This window comes from Pongo pygmaeus, chromosome 19, assembly GCF_028885625.2.
Source record: "Pongo pygmaeus isolate AG05252 chromosome 19, NHGRI_mPonPyg2-v2.0_pri, whole genome shotgun sequence".
Taxonomy (NCBI): domain Eukaryota; kingdom Metazoa; phylum Chordata; class Mammalia; order Primates; family Hominidae; genus Pongo; species Pongo pygmaeus.
The window spans coordinates 19,433,207-19,449,848 of NC_072392.2; the positions used below are offsets into that span (position 1 = coordinate 19,433,207).

General features: G+C 56.8%; 1 protein-coding gene across 1 annotated transcript in view; it reads left to right on the forward strand.

Moving 5' to 3' along the window:
- The first annotated feature begins 1,305 nt into the window (after nucleotides 1-1,305).
- LOC129017504 (dynein axonemal heavy chain 1-like) overlaps nucleotides 1,306-16,642 on the forward strand; it is a 29,285-nt gene continuing 13,948 nt past the window's right edge. The window contains 17 exon segments of the mRNA XM_054458130.1: nucleotides 1,306-1,842; nucleotides 3,056-3,271; nucleotides 4,830-4,994; nucleotides 5,820-5,941; nucleotides 6,105-6,210; nucleotides 6,749-6,928; nucleotides 7,436-7,576; nucleotides 8,110-8,273; nucleotides 8,503-8,616; nucleotides 9,355-9,561; nucleotides 9,852-9,957; nucleotides 10,580-10,693; nucleotides 11,187-11,336; nucleotides 12,829-12,915; nucleotides 13,024-13,207; nucleotides 14,663-14,754; nucleotides 14,939-15,093. Coding sequence (XP_054314105.1) covers nucleotides 1,408-1,842; nucleotides 3,056-3,271; nucleotides 4,830-4,994; nucleotides 5,820-5,941; nucleotides 6,105-6,210; nucleotides 6,749-6,928; nucleotides 7,436-7,576; nucleotides 8,110-8,273; nucleotides 8,503-8,616; nucleotides 9,355-9,561; nucleotides 9,852-9,957; nucleotides 10,580-10,693; nucleotides 11,187-11,336; nucleotides 12,829-12,915; nucleotides 13,024-13,207; nucleotides 14,663-14,754; nucleotides 14,939-15,093 — 2,738 coding nt within the window. The 5' untranslated portion in view covers nucleotides 1,306-1,407.

Here is a 16,642-nt window from a genome sequence, read left to right on the forward strand (position 1 = left end):
CTACTAGTGTAACTTACATATATTTCTTAAATTCTCTGTGCCTCATTTTCCTTATCTGAAAAATGTGGATTTTAACGGTAACTAATTTATACTGTGGCTATATAGAGTAAATAAATTATGTATATAATATGCCTAGTACAGTGCTTGACACAAATTAACAATTTGTTAATTGTCCGGGGTCTTGTCTGGGATGCCTGCACTACACTTCCCTCCTCATAGCACCACAGGGCACTGCTGCTGCCTCTCCCTGGAGTCCAGGTCCTGCTACTAGTCTTTCCAGAAGCCTGTGGGCTGCACGGTCCTGTTTCAGGGCTGCCCGAGGCCTCTACCACTGTGCAAAAGCATGGGTCAGTCAAACCGATTGGCCAGCCCGGGTCACCCACTGCCTGGCCTCACTTCTTGCATTCAGGAGGTGCTGAGTCAACATGTGATGGGCAAGCAGATGGATGAATGAATAAATGGCTAGAAGAATGAACCCAAAGGCCAAAGAGATGCCTAGGCAGCAAGCTCCAGAAAGATACAGAGTAGTAAAGTCCCCAGCTCTTCTGTTGTGTCCTTGGTGGCCTACTGGGCAGTGGGCACAGTATCAGGGCACTGGGTCTCCCCTGGCTTTGCTGTGAGGAACCTGCTGACTCCAGGAGAACAACCTCCTTAGAACTAGGAGGAGTGGACATCCTGGGACCTCCGGTTCCCTGGGTTTGCATGGGAAGGCATGGACACACGTGGGGCTGCAGGGGCATCTCACCCGTTGCTCCTTGGCCTGCAGCTGGTGGTAGCTGGTTCTCCATCCACGTGGAGATTTTGTGGGCACAGGAGATCGCCAACAAGGTGCAGCATGTCAAGAAGCAGCTGAAGGACTGCCAGCAGCTGGCCATGCTCTACAACAACCGCAAGCGCATCTTCAGCTTGCCTATCACCAATGTAGGCCTCCTGCAGGCACCCTGCCCTCATTCCCCCGGGCTTGAGGAAGCAGCTCATGTAGATGCAGCTGCCAGGAGGCAGGGCTCTGGCATTTGGGGGCAGGACCCAGCAGGCTGCAGAGTGGAGATAGCCCAACCCTGGCCCTCAGGTTGAGGAGGCCCCTGGTACCAGGCAGGGGACCTGAGGGTCAGCCCAGGTCTGGTGCAACAGCTCAGAGCCCAGATCTCAGGTGGGAAGGGAAGAAGGGAGGCCAGGCCCAGGTGTGTGGGGGCAGGGTCAGGCACATCAGCCAGGAGCAAGGGAGAGGGAGAGGACCTGGCCCAAGAAGGGGCAACATGGAGAGAGACTGGGGAGCATCCCAAGACAGCCACAGCCCTGCCCTCCTGTCCCTGCAGTATGACAAGCTCCAGGATGGTGAAGGAGTTCCAACCCTACCTGGACCTTTGAACCACAGCCTCTGACTGGCTGCTCTGGTCGGAGAGCTGGATGAATGACCCCCTCTCCGCCATCGATGCTGAGCAGCTGGAGAAGAATGTGGTTGAAGCCTTCAAGACCATGCACAAGTGCATGAAGCAGTTCAAGGACATGCCAGATAGGGAGCCAAGCTGGCCAATCCCCTCCTCCCTGCCTCTGCCACCTGCCTCTCATGCCTTTCTGTCCTACCCGGCAGCCTACCAGGAAGTGGTCTTGGACATCTGGGCCCACATTGAGGAGTTCAAACCATACATCCTGCTGATCCAGGGGCTGCGCAACGCTGGCATGTGGAACCGGCACTGGGAGACACTGTCCAACCAGATCAACATCAACGTCAGGCCCAAGGCCAACCTGACCTTTGCTCGCTGCCTCAAGATGAACCTGCAGGACCATATCGAGAGCATCAGCAAGGTGGCCGAGGTGTCTGGCAAGGAGTACATCATCGAGCATATGGGCAGCCACCAGCGGGCCCAGCCACCCCAGCCTGGCCTCCTGCTCTGGCAACCACAGCCACTTGGGAGGATGACAGTAATAAGCCCCATCCCTGGGGTCACAAGGCCCAGGGGTTGAGATGCGTTCTATTAAGTGAGTTAATAATGCACATAAAATTCTTGACAGTGTCCACCGTTGCTATTATTCTTCAGTTACTCCTCTCAAGAGCCCCAGGAAGGAGCTAATAGCATTAGCCTCAATTTAACAGATGAGTCAGGCCGGGTGCAGTGACACATGCCTGTAAATCCCAGTACTTTGGGAGGCTGAGGAGGAAGGATCGCTTGAGCCCAGGAGTTTGAGACCAGCCTGGGCAACATAGGGAGACCCCCATCTCTATGAAAAATTAAGATATTAGCCAGGCATGGTGGCACAGGCTTGTGGTCCCAGCTTCTTGGGAGGCTGAGGCTGCAGTAAGCGGTGATTATGCCACTGCACTCCAGCCAGGGAGACAGACTGAGACCCTGTCTCAAAACAAAACAAAAGAAAACAAACAAAAAAACAAACGAAAACACATAAATCAATTAAGGCTCAGAAGGATTCAGCAACTGGCCAGGGTGACACAGTAAATGCCGGAGGTGAGACCAACGCCCACACTCCTCCTAACCTTAGCTGCCTCCCAACATGTGCGTACAACCACATGCAGCACATGTGTAATAACAGTGAACTGGGCTGAACACAGTGGCTCACGCCTATAATCCCAGCACTTTGGGAGGCCGAGGCGGGTGGATCACCTGAGGTCAGGAGTTCGAGACCAGCCTGGCCAACAAGGTGAAACCCCATCTCTACTAAAAATACAAAAAATAGCCGGGTGTGGTGGCACATGCCTGTAATCCCAGCTACTTGGGAGGCTCAGGCAGGAGAATTGCTTGAATCTGGGAGGCAGAGATTGCAGTGAACCAAGATTGTGCCACTGTGTTCCAGCCTGGGTGACAGAGCGAGACTCCACCTCAGAAAAAAAAAAAAAAAGAAAAGAAAAAAAGAGTGAATTGGCCCTGAATTCAGAGGAGGGGCTCACATGGGACTTGTTGCCAGACAAGCCGAGAGTATTTGCCAGAGCGGCCATGTGGAAGTCATGGCCAGGTACTGTCTGCTGCTTCCCTGGGCAGGGCTGGTCAGATAGCATCAGGACCAGCCCCTCCCAGGACTCAGCCTGGCTTGTCCCCCACCCCAGGCACTGGACGAGATGGAGAAGGAGTGGTCGACCATCCTGTTCAATGTACTGCCCTACAAAGCGACAGACACCTACATCCTGAAGAGCCCGGATGAGGCCTCGCAGCTGCTGGACGACCACATCGTCATGACCCAGAGCATGTCATTTTCACCCTACAAGAAGCCCTTTGAGCAGCGCATCAACTCCTGGGAGAACAAACTGAAGCTAACCCAGGTTGGCCCTACCCCCAGTCCTTCCCTCATCGCTCCCCCTCTTCAGAGAGCCTGGCCCACAGGTGTCACTGATGGTCTCTGGGTGGGGTTCAAAGCGTTGCAGTGCCTTGCCGCCATTCACACCGCACCTGGCTCTCTGGCAGGCCCCGCCCTACTGCATTCAGGGGGGGCAACTAGGATGGGCTCTCCATCCATGAGGTTCAGCTACCGGATGAGGCAGATAAGGGTGCGTAGGGGCAGCATTTGGGTCCCAAAATGTGGCTGAGGATGGGCCTGGGAACTGCCAGCCGGCCTCCCCAGGGCTGCCTGAGCTTGGACCAGGACTTCCAGTACTGACACTTTCTGGGCCGGATGTCACAAGGCCCCAGAGCACCTCAGCGCCCTTTCCCACCCTGTCCTGAGCTTCCGTCCTCATCTTATTTGAAGCTACCTTGGTTGAGGGGACTGGGCCACCAGGGACTGCACTTGTCTTGGGCTCTAAGGCCAGAGGCAAGAGCTGCCCACAGAGCCCTGGAGGGCAGTCCCGGGGCCAGCCTGTAGATGTGACTGTGATATCCCCTTCCCCGGGCCTCCCTGAGAGCTGTTCAGAGACCTCCGGCTAAGGCCAGAAGCAGGTGGGGAGGGCTCATCTGTGTGCCTGGACCACCCAGAGATGCCTGAGCTGGTCAGCACTGTCCCAGGTCCCCCTCTGCTCACACTGTCCACTTGACCTGGAGTTCGACACCCACCTTCCGTCTTCTCCAAGGCCCAGCAACAAGCAGCCTCGCCGATTCTCCCTCACCCTCCTTCAAGGGGTTCCCACCGAGGCCACTGTCAGTGCCTCTTACAGAGTCCACTACACATGCCGGGCCCATGATTCAGGGGCAGAACTGGCCTCTTAGTGGGCTGTGGGCCCCTCGAGGGAAGGGACCAGGCCTCATTCCCCTCTGTTTCCCCTAGTGCCCACCAGGGCCTGGCACAGTCCTGACACTGCTGACTGTGACCCCCATCCCATGAGGAAGAAATGGATGAGTGCGTGAGTTTGCGCTGATGGGAGAAGACGAGATATATCTTGAATGGGGAATTTTGAGGCAGAAGGGGGAAATGGCTCATTTTGAAGACGTCTCACCCTTGGACTCATGTTTCAGAGAGTATTTTAGGACTCTCACACTCAAGACCCATTGAATCTCAGAGAATCCTGGGGTCATGGACTCAGAAGTCCTTCCAGGAAGGAGGCTGGTTGGTCTCCCAGGCACCGAGTATTTCCTGTCACTGCAGGCTTTGCTGGCGTGGGTGTGTTCCTCCCTTTGGAAGAGCAGCTCCCCCAGCTCCTTTGGAGGCTTGGACGTCCTGTGGGGATGTGGGACTTCTCTGGAGGGCAGGCATCCCTGTATCCTCTTTGTTCCCTGGAGTATCACAGATGACAGCACCATCTAGAAATCTCCCTGTATACATTGGCTTTGGTGTCCAGTGCTCTGCCCAACATGCTGGTGTGGTGAAATGTCTCAGTCATTGGGACAAACCCCAGCTTGGACCCTGACAGTCCATATCACACCCCTCCCTGCCCTTCCCCTCCCCAGGAGGTTCTGGAGGAATGGCTGAACTGTCAGCGGTCCTGGCTCTATCTGGAGCCCATCTTCAGCTCTGAGGACATGAACCGGCAGCTGCCTGTGGAGAGCAAGCGCTAGCAGAGCATGGAGCAGATCCGGAAGAAGATCATGAAGAGTGCCTACGAGAACCGGGAGGCAAGCTCAATGGGGGTGGGAGGGGCAGCTGGGATCCCCAAGGGCCCTGGTCACATTGCTGGTAGCCTCCTAGTCTCTTCCCTCCCTACACAGAAAAGGCTGGCGGACAAGCCTGAGGATTTGGTCTTGACCCATGTCCTCCAGAGTGGGCTCCCCAGCCTCAGAGTTGCTCCTTAGAGGCACAGTCACTGACGGGTTTTCTCTTGGAGATCCACAGCCCATATTAGCGTTTTTTTGTTTTTGTTTTTTTGTTTTTTTTCTTTTGAAATGGAGTTTTGCTCTTGTTGCCCAGGCTGGAGTGCCATGGTGCAATCTCAGCTCACTGCAACCTTCACCTCCCTGGTTCACCTCCTGGAGGCTGAGACGGGATTCCCCTGTCTCAGCCTCCCAAATAGCTGGGATTACAGGAATGTGCCACCAAGCCTGGCTGATTTTTTTTGTATTTAGTAGAGCCGGGATTTCACCATGTTGGTCAGGCTGGTCTCAAACTCCTGACCTCAGGTGGTCCACCCTCCTCAGCCTCCCAAAGCACTGGGATTACAGGTGTGAGCCACCACGCCCGGCCCATATTAGCATTTTAGAAGCCCTGACAAGTCCTGCAGCAAAGCAAACTCTTTAGCTTTGTTTAACTCTAATTTGTTTGACCATAGAATTTTTTCTGTGGGGCTGATGGATGCAGCCACTGGCTCAGGGAGAATTTTTCTGCATCTTCCTTCCCAGGCCCCGCTGAGGGGCTTTGGCTGGTGTGGGTGCTCTGGGATGAGCCTGCCTTGCTACCTGGACCATGCTCACTGCCCATTTCTGTGCATGGCCCGGGCCCTGCAGGTGATCAATGTGTGTTCCCACCTGAGGATGCTGGACAGACTGCGGGACTACAACAAGATTCTGGACCTGGTGCAGAAGGGCCTCAGTGAGTATCTGGAGACCAAGCGGAGCGCCTTCCCCAGGTGGGTGCCACCTGGCCCATGCCCACTCCGCCACTGTCTGCCCATGAGGCTGAGGTATCCAGGGCCCTGCTCAGGCTAGGGTGCGGGGATGTCAGTAGGGCTGGGGCAGCTGGGGCCCAGGGAGCCTGCACGACCTGTTTCCTCACCCCTGTTCCCCTGGCAGATTCTACTTCCTGTCAGATGATGAACTACTAGAGATCTTGTTGCAGACAAAGGACCCCACAGCTGTGCAGCCACACCTGTGCAAGTGCTTCGAGAACATCGCCCGAGTGGGCAGCTGAGCCCGGGGCTCAGGGCCAGGAACATGGGGCGTCTTCCCAGGGAGAATGTCTCTCCTTTTGTGATGAGCCCTTTTAGCAGGAAATGTGTCAAATGACATTCCTGGTCTTTGGAGACACAACTGGGGCCTGTGAGAGGAAGGTCAACTGCAGAATCCCCAGCTCAGGGCTGGGGGCCCTGGATTTCTAACTTACCAGGGGCTCCCTGTCCCCCCAGCACACTGCAAAACCTGAGGCCAGAGGCCTGTGACCTGCCTTGTCTTCCCTCATCTATGCAGGAGGCCGGGGACATGCAAGGCAGTCAGACTCCTTCCCCAAAGCCTGCTTCATGCCGGGCCTGGGCTGGGGCCTGACCACTGCTGGGGAGAAAGCAGGCTGCCCAGCCAAGATAGACTCTCAGGGGAATGGGAAGGCAGAGCTTTCTTCCTGAGGTGGAGGGCACTGGGCAGGCTCGGCGCTGGGGCTGTGGTGGGCAGGGCATCTGGGCACACCAGGTGTGACCTCACTCCTGCTCCTCCACTGCTTGCAGCTGCTGTTCCAGGAGGACCTGGAGATCACGCACATGTACTCAGCCGAGGGGGAGGAGGTGCAGTTGTCCTTCTCCATCTATCCCTCCAGCAATGTGGAGGACTGGCTGCAGGAGGTGGAGCACAGCATGAAGGCCAGTGTGCACGACATCATTGAGAAGGCCATCAGGGCCTACCCCATGGTGAGCCGCCCGCAGCCCATGCAGCCTTCCACCCTGCGCCCCTCTGCTCCCTCTCAGTGCCCCTCCTGCTCCAGCCAGCCTTGTCTTCAGGCTGCAGCCATGAGGTCCCTGGGAGCTCAGGCGGGACTCTGGAGTCTTTCCTTTCCACACACTCCAGAAAATGAGACTCACTTCTAATGATCATCGAGACGGCTGTTCTGGTTCCCAGCACTCACTGGGTGCCAGGCTCCAGGCTGGGCCCTGTCTTGCAGTCTTTCTCTCAGCTCCATGACCATAACCGGCAGCTGGGCTCTAGGTGACTGCCCAGCCTGCAGAGTCAGTTCAGAGATATCTCTGCCACCCCAAGAAGCCCAGAGCATAAGGGCTTCCCTGCTCTGAAGGGACTGGTGGCATCAACAACTGGAGCCAAGTCTGAAAGCCAGAGCACAGACAGCATTCAGAGGAAGAAGAAAGAATGGGATTGGGGCTGCGGCTGTCCGGGTCAGCCTGCCCATGCTGTCTTCCCAGATGCCCATGACCCAGTGGGTTCTGAACTGGCCTGGCCAGGTGACTATCGCTGGGTGCCAGACCTACTGGACCATGGAGGTGGCAGAGGCTCTGGAGGCCGGCGACCTCAGAAGCCGGCTGTTCCCCTAGCTCTGCCAGCAGGTTGGAGTCAAGAGGACCCCTGTCTGTCCCCCTCCACCCCCCACATGGCACAGGAGGGCCCAGTCCCTCCGGGAGCTTTCTCCTATATTGAGTCTGGAAGACACCCAGGGTTGGATCTAAAGGGGAGGTCAGACACCCTTGAAGTGTCTCACAACCAGCCACCCGCAGGAAGGATGGGCCTGAGGTGATGCCCCCTCCCCAAGGGTCAGTGAGGGAGCCACGCGCCTGGTCCCTCCTGCACAGTACCGCAGGCACCCCTTGCCCTGTGCTCCGGCGCCTTGCCAGGCTCCCCTTCCCAGCCTTGAGGGTTCAGACAGCACCACATGCTGCAGGGAGGCAGACGCCAGGCATGTGCCTCCATTCTACTTCCTTCCTTCCTTCATCTGCCCAGTCCCTGCTCACCTCCCAACTCAGACCATCAGAGCCCCCCATGATAGAGGGACTGTTCGTGGCAGAAGCCCACCCTCTGTGAAAGGGGAGGGTGAGCCTCCTCGTGGTACCCTGATGTTTGACAGTGCACCCCACTCCTGCAGCTCAGTGATCTGGTGGCCCTGGTGCGGGGGAAGCTGTCCTACATGCAGCGGGCAGTGCTGTCAGTGCTAATCGTCATTGAGGTCCACGCCAAGGACGTGGTGAGCAAGCTAATCCAGGAGAACGCGGTCAGCATGAATGACTTCGAGTGGATCTCACAGCTGAGGTGAGGATGTGGGATGCCCCCAGGGCCAGAGCAGCTGCCAAGAAGGGGCAGGGGAAAAGAGGAAAGTCAGTTAGCAATAAGTTGGTCCCTGTCCTCGAGGTTCTGGGACAAGCTGGGTATGGGTGCCTTGATGCCCTCATTCCCAAAAAGAACCCTCTCTCCTTGACTATATACCCTGCCCAGTGGCCCATGGCCCCATGGCCAGGCCCTCATCTCCCTGCACCACCAGGTACTACTGGACAAATAATGACCTGTATATCCGTGCTGCGAATGCTGAGTTCATCTATGGCTACGAGTACCTGGGCAACAGTGGGAGGTTGGTGATCACGCCCCTCACCGACAGGTGAGGGTTCCCCTCTTGCTCTTTCCCACACTGAGATCCTCCCTCCAGTTCTCTGGCCCAGGAATCCAGGGACCATGGCCACTCTGGGGTGATCTAGCCCATCAGAGCAGTGCAGGGTTAGGACCAAGGGCTTTGGGCTCAGACCTCAGTTCTGCCAGTCACAGGCGGAATGACTTCGGGCAGGTGACTTGACCCCTCTGTGCCTGAGTTTCCTCTGAGGCCTCCTCACGGTGGTAATGAGAATTTCATGAGCTGATACGTGTGGAGCTCTCAGCACATGTGTGGCACTCAGTGAGCATCTAATGGGTATGCACTTTCCTGTTTTTATCCATCAATTTCTCCTTTAATGTGCCAGAGGAACTGAGCTGAGAGACATCATGGGTGAGCCCTTTTCTAATAGTTCTCTCCTAGCTCTGTCAGTCATGTCATCTTGCCGCCTGTGTCTAGCACCAGCTGGATTTTCAAGCTGTGTTTTGAGTGAGGAAAGTGAAGTGTGGCCACATGTCGGCCATCCCCAGGGGTCCCTGGGCAAAGCTGGGCAGGGCGGTGAAATGGGACAGGGAACGTGCTGGGCAGGTGTCCACAGGCTCCAGTCCTGACTCCAGAGCCAGGGCTGGGCACACCCCGGCCCCCCAAAAGGGCATGGGGGCGAGAGGCCCCAGTCCACAGGAAATTCTAAGGAAAGGGGGAGTGTCCAGGCCATGTGTGGCCTGAGCTCACCTCCTCTCTCTCCTGCAGGTGCTATCTGACACTGACCAGAGCTCTGCACCTCAAGTTTGGGGGTGCCCCAGCTGGCCCAGCTGGCACAGGCAAAACTGAGACCACCACAGACCTGGGCAAGGCCTTGGCCATACAGACCATTGTGTTCAACTGCTCTGACCAGCTCGACTTCATGGCCATGGGCAAGTTCTTCTAGGGCCTGGCCAGATGAGGCTGGGTGTGAGCGTGGCACAGGATGGGGTAGGACGGACGAACTCTCCTTGGGGAGGGCTAGGTGAGGGCACTGCCTGAGACGGGCCTTGAAGGATGGTGGAGGGGACAGAAGGGGGTAATAGGCATCAGGGCTTGGTCCTGAGGGCATTGGGGTGGGGAGTGGCAGTGGGTTGAAGACTGAGCTGATGGAGATTGCCCCTGAGGGCTTCCTCCCAAGTGGAGTTGGAGGGGGCCCTCAGAGGGAGGTGCCCAGGTTGGGCTCTGAACACATGTGCCCCATCCAATGTTCCGGCCTCACTCAGTGCTGGGGCCTGGACCTGCTTCGACAAGTTCAATTGCATTGACATCGAGATGCTGTCTGTGGTGGCACAGCAGATCACCACCGTCCAGAAGGCGCAGCAGCAGCGGGTGAGCCTGGGGGCCCCACCTTACTCCCTCAGATCTGCCATGCTCACGCCACCTTACTGCTCCCCATTGCAGGCTGAGAAGCCAGGTGCTAGGGTCCGCCCTGGGTCCAGCCTCTCTTGTCCCAGGGGGCACACCCTCACCCCAGTCTGTGGGCAGCTCCCAGGCCAAGCTGCGAGGGATGAAGTGGTCGCCTCCTCATTACATCCTGACCTTTATGGAAAGCCCCAGGCATTGGTCCTCTCTCTAGCCATGTGCAGGGCGGCCAGGGACCGTGTTCTGGGGACAGGAACTGAGAGGCTTGCAGTTACCCCCTCCCCCACTTCCCCTAGTCAGGCTGAGCTTGCCTGGGGCTGGGGAATTGGGGGCGGAGCGAGTGGGAAGCAGGAGATGTGGAGACCTCCAAGGGCCTGAAGCCAGGAGCTGGGAGGCCGTGGGTAGCCACTGGGGCCTGAGGTTTCAGGCCAGATCCTGAGAGAGGGTACAACCCATGATCAGGGGTCCAGGCCTGGCCTACCAGCTACAGCCAGGACAGGGGCATCAACAGGGGACAATGGGCCCACTCAGAGGAGGGGACAAGGCTGGGCACCCTAGTCCCAGGCAAGTCAGCCTCTCCCCACTGCAGGTGGAACGCTTCATGTTTGAGGGTGTGGAGATCCCACTGGTGCCATCCTGCGCAGTGTTTATCACCATGAACCCAGGCTACGCTGGCCGCATGGAGCTGCCTGACAATCTGAAGGCAAGTGCAGGCCCAGAGTGGCCCAGGAAGCACCAGAGCTCTAGCCTGAGTTCAGAGATGCTAAGTCACTTATGCAAGGACACAGTTGCTTGGACTCCAGGGACTGTGATTCCCTATGGCAGTGTCCTAGCCATGGAGGGGAGGCCTCAGGGCCTCAGACTTGTCCTCAAGGCATAGGAGAAGTCAGGCTGCCTATGGATGTGGTATGGAGGGGGAATCTTATGAGACCTGTTCACCCTGGACCTTCAGGAGAAACAGGAAAACAGGAGCCAAGAGGGGCATCTCCTGGGAGTCATGTGGGGTCAAGTTTGGATCAACACAATGGAACCACTCTAATGGCAGAGCTACCAGCCTCAGGGGAGTGAAAGCCTCAGCTGTGGCAGGCTTGGTGCAGCAGGGAGTCCCAGCGCATTAGGGAGGAGGGCCGGATGAAGCTGGGGGTTCTCTGGGGATGAGTTCTGTCTGCTGTTCACATGTGCACTGTGTGTCCCAGGTGCTCTTCCAACCTGTGGCCATGATGGTTCCAGATTATGCCATGATCGCTGAGATCTGTCTCTATTCCTTTGGCTTTAATGAGGCCAGTGTGCTGGCTAAGAAGATCACAACCACCTTCAAGCTGTCTTCTGAGCAGCTCAGCTCCCAGGTGCGGTCCTGCCCTGATGGGGTTCCAGGGTCTGAGAATTTCTGCCTGCTCCCAGCCTCCAGGGCATCTGCTGACGGCTGGGCTCTATGCCCAGTGCTTTACAGGCATTACATTGTGGGCTTCTCCCAGCAATCCTTGGAGATAGGAGTTACATGCCCATTTGTCAGCTGAGGACACTGAGGTCTTAGGTAGTTAAAGGTCTGGCCAGGCTCATGCAGTACACAGCAGCGCTGGAGCAGGAGCCAGGAACAGACGCCCATGTAGCTAGTTCAGGTGCAAGGGCCTTGACCATTAGGGCACCAAGAGCTTCAGTACCCCAGGCGGGGGAGCAAGTGCACCTGGGCCTTGTGGGGACCAGAGCAGGACAGCCAGGCCCTCCGAGCCTCCCAGCACCACCATCCTTCCACTCAGCTTGCTGAGCCCAGATTCCAAGGACAGATGGGGCGGCCCAGGCACCAGTGCTGGTGGATGAGCTTTCCTGTTCAGCTTGGTTCCCAAACAGGCCCCCACTTTGCAGCAGCAGAGACGAGTCCCACCTCTGGGCTGACATGTTAGCAACTTAGTTTGTCTTCCATCATGATTTCAGAAAAAAATCCCTGGTGTCACCCTAATGGGCCTTCTCTGGGTCACCTGCTCATCCATAAACACCAATCACTGTGGCAAGGGGTAATCAGTACTACCTTTGGCCAGATGTAGTCCACCAAAATCTATGAGCTAGAAGAGATGCAGCCTGTTACCAGGAAAAGCAGTGGCAGTTCATCACAGTGCACTCCTGGGTGCTGGCGCTCCGACACACCCTTCTTTCCAAAATGCTCCCCACCCCCAATCAGAGCAACTATCCCACATGGTTTTGGAAATGCACTCAACTCTTTCCAAGTAGAAATGACCCAAAGTCAAGCCCAGCCTCTTCATGCAGCTCCAAGTCCAAGATTTCTGGAACATATGCTAGTCTATGGGTTGGGTCTAGATGGAGCCCTCTTGGTTGGGCACCATGGGGCAGAATGATTAATTTAACTATTTCCAACACACTTACCATGTAATGAAGAGAAACAGGCTGGGGGGAAAACCACGGTGGTGTGGCCAAAAGATGGGTCTGGAGAAATGTTATGGGAGAATGTTAGAAGGAAGCTCAAGGGCCATCAAGGCCAAGCTGATTGTTACACAGATGGGAAACTCCTTCATTCACTTTTCCAGCGCAGCTAGAGTGCCCTCCTGCCCCTGGCCATGTGCTGGGACAGTGACCAAAGGATGCAGGATGGGTATTGGATAAAGGAGGGGGCTATCAGGACAGTAAAGTACAGGGTGCCCAGGGAGCCCAAAGAAGGTGCACCTGCCCAGGCTGGGCATGTAGGAGGTCCCAGCAGGTCTGCAAGGGAAGTGCTGTGAGCCAGTGATGAGACTTGGCCAGCTGCCAGGTGGAAGGCAGAGTATTCCAGGCAGAAGCCTCGGAGAGGAACAGTGCTCACCCATGCCTCCTTCTGTATGGTGACAGGATCACTGTGACTTTGGGATGAGAGCCGTGAAGACTGTGATCTTGGCTGCTGGGAACCTCAAGCGAGAAAACCCCAGTGTGAATGAGGTGAACTCCACCCAGCAAGGCTCCAGGAGTGGAACTCTGGGAGGGCTCCTGGGCAGCTGGAGGGCAGCTGGCCCACCGCCCTGAAGGCTCAGCCAGCACCCGCTGCAGAAGCTGATGTGCCTCCAGGCCATCTGTGACATGAACGTGCCCAAGTTCTTGCAGGAGGACCTCAAGCTCTTCTCTGGGATCGTGTCCGATCTGTTTCCCACCATCAAGGAGGACACGGACTACGGCATCCTGGACGAGGCCATCCGGGAGGCCTGCAGGAACAGCAACCTGAAGGATGTGGAGGGTGAGCCTCAGGCCCTGAGTGTTCGTGGAGGGGCTGGCCCTGGCCACCTTGGAGTCCAGGTCAGGGAGACAGAGACAGGACAGTCCAGCCCAGCCCCAGGGGCCCTCACACCTGGCCAAGTGTGCTGCAGGCCAGGGCTCTCAGCCGAGCAATCCAGAGGCAGGGCAGATGTCCCAGCCCAGCCTCCACCAAAACCCACCTGGTGGTGGGGAAGCAGGCGTTGTCCCCTTCATGGGCCATCCTTCCCCTGTGGGCTGAGAGCCCTGGGCTCCTCTTGGGCCTTGCTTCATCAGGGCCTGGCCCTTGCTGGGGTGTGACTGGAGCTTCAAGGCCATATTCCTTGCACCCCAGCCCACCTCACCACAGCCACCACTCACCTCTTCCAGAGGCCTCTTGGCTCCACCCCATTAGCGGGACTTGCCCACGTTCCTTGTTGAGTGACACCCCTGGCGTCATTGCCCTAAAGAAAGAACATTTGGGCTCTTCCTTCACTGACTTGTTGCAAAGGCCACCATGTGTCTGGGAGGGCTGGGGGGACACTGCCCTCAAATAGGCTCCCTCTCATCCCGAACCCTCGCCCCTCATAGTAGGAAGAGGGTCTCAGTTTATCCCCAGCTGGTCACCCCCTCCAGCGGGTCCTTTGGTGGGGCTGCGGGAGGAGCTCCTCCGGGAAGCCATGGCCAGTCGCCCTGGCCACACAGGGCCCTTCTCGGGACCCCGGGCAGTTGATGTGCTCCTGCTCAGCCCTGCAAGGCCTCTCCCAGGTGCCCTCCATTGCGCTTCAATTCCACGTGCAGCTCGAATGCTTCCTCCTCTGGTCACCTCCTGCACCCCCGACCCCAGCAGCCTTGTTGAATGAAGCCTCAAACTCTTCTCTCCCTCACAGCCTTAGGTCACGTTTGCAGTCCCTGGCTAATTGGGCCCTATCCCTTTGGCAGGAACCCCTGGACCTGCAGGGCCACAGCCACCACCACCCTTCTTGGGCCAAAGTGAGGCATTTATTCCCTACCCCCGTGGGCCTGGCTCTGCCTGCTGGCAGCTGTCTCTATAGCTCCCAACTGACTCTAGGATCTTGTCTCTAGGAGTTTGCTCATAGGAGTCAGCACTTACTTGGGGTGGTGCTCTCAGCAGGCTGGGGCTGAAGTTGGGGCCTGTGACAGCTGACACTGAGCAAGCTGGTGATGGCTGACCACCTGACCAACAGCTGTGAAGGAATGGTGGTCACAGTGGAAAGAATGGCTGGCATTTACACAGTTTCTACTCTGTGCCAAGTTCTGTGCTTAGGGCTTCACCTGCCCCTGCCTATGATGTAGGTGCTACCACCATCCTCATTTTATAGATGAGGAAATGGAGGCTCAGGGAGTGCAGTGACTCACCCAAGGTCACACAGGCTAGTGGTGTGGCCAGGACCCAAGCCCATGCTCTGACCCTTGGGCCCCATGCCATGTCCCCCAGACTTCCTGACCAAGTGCATCCAGCTCTATGAGACCACGGTGGTGCGACACGGCCTCATGCTCGTCGGGCCCACAGGCTTCGGCAAGAGTACTGTAAGCAGAGCCAAGCTTGGCAGCCAGTATCTGGATAGTGGGCCTGTGGGGGGGTGCAGCTTCAATAGGGGTTGGCCTCCATTTGTGCCCCTTGGCATAGAATACCCCTCCCCCTCCCCATGGCCCCCAGCCCACTCCAGCCCTGCTCTCTGGGAGCCTCACTCTCAGGCGGTCCGTCTCCCAGTGTTACAGAGTCCTGGCAGCTGCCATGACGTCACTGAAAGGGCAGCCATCCATCAGTGGTGGCATGTACGAGGCTGTCAAGTACTATGTGCTGAAGCCCAAGTCCATCACGATCGGCCAGCTGTACGGGGAGTTTGACCTTCTCACCCATGAGTGGTGAGTGACCCGCCAGCCTTGCCAGTGACGCCCTGCTCCCAGACCTCTGGAGACTGTGGGCCGCGGTCACCCCTCCCTCCGTTAGCCCAGGGGAAGGCCGGGCTCTGCAGCCCAATGCCTGGTATTCTATTCTCCATTCTACTTCCTCGCTGACTGACCCTCCTCACCCCCCAGGCCATGGTTCCCTCATCTGTAAAGTGGGGACAATAATGGCACCATGCTTAGGGTAAGGCAAGAATGACTTAACACGCTTAGGGCCTCTGCAGTATCTGGCCATTGTCATGACCTGAGAGAAGCTGGTGGGCCCTCTCCGGGCCCCTGCTCCCAGGCCGGGGCGTGCATTTTAGGGGAAGTGCACTGAGATGGGAGAAGGGCAGCTGGACGGAGACTGCTGAGACATTGGCCCCTCAGGGGCTTTTCTCTAAGACTATTCTGTTTCTCCAGACAAGAGTCTCCAGTTCTCTGCTGGGGGTGTCTGCTTGGCTTCAGTGTTCTGGGAACCCTGTAGGGGATGGTCAATGGGGAGGGACTGTTGCCTTCCACAACGTGAACCTGTACTGCTTCCCCTATTTCTGGTGAAGATTCTCCCCCATACCCACTCCAGTCTCTTATGTAGGTAGGTGTGGGGGCTGGGGGTCAGACCAGAAAAAAGTCTCATTTAAGAAAAAAGTTATTCAATGATACTTTTTTTTTTTTTTGAGATGTAGTTTCGCTCTTGTTGCCCAGGCTGGAGTGCAATGGCGCCATCTCAGCTCACTGCAACCTCTGCCTCCTGGTTCAAGCGATTCTCCTGCCTCAGTCTCCTGAGGAGCTGGGATTACAGGCATGTGCCACCATGCCCAGCTAATTTTGTATTTTTAGTAAAGACGAGATTTCACCATGTTGGTCAGGCTGGCCTCGAACTCCCTGCCTCAGGTGATCTGCCCGCCTCGGCCTCCCAAAGTGCTGGGATTACAGGCGTGAGCCACTGCACCCGGCCCTCAATGATAGTTTTTAAAGCATGCTGAGGAAGAATGTATTCAGGAGCATGGCAGGCACAGGGACCATTGCACTGGGGCCTTATAGTTAAGGGAAGAGACTGGGCTCTGAATACAGCGTGGGCCAGTGGGAATCTATAGCCAAGGGGCAGGGTGAGCATCAGTGGGTGGAAAATCCAGAGGAAACATCAGTGGTGAGGGGGATTCTGGCTGAACCAACCTAACAGGATTCCAACTGAAGACAGGCCTCAGGGTAACCAGACATCGCCTGGGGGTGGTGCAGGGAAGGAGCCTCAAGAGTGATCAGATATCAAGGGTTCTGGCTAAACAGACTTAGCAGGGTTCTTTACTGAAACTGAATTTTACAAGGACGTGCATATATGAGCACCTAGGAGAAGGTTCCGGAGCCTAAGACTGGACCAAGCACAGCATCTTTGTCAGCCCTACCAGCCCCTTCCCTGGTGCATGCTGCCTCTGAGGTCTGAGCCCCCTGGGTTCTGAGGCAAGACCTGGCCACTTCTCACCAGGCTGCTTTCTCTGCCCTGTCATTTACCCTCCTCCATCCTTGTCCA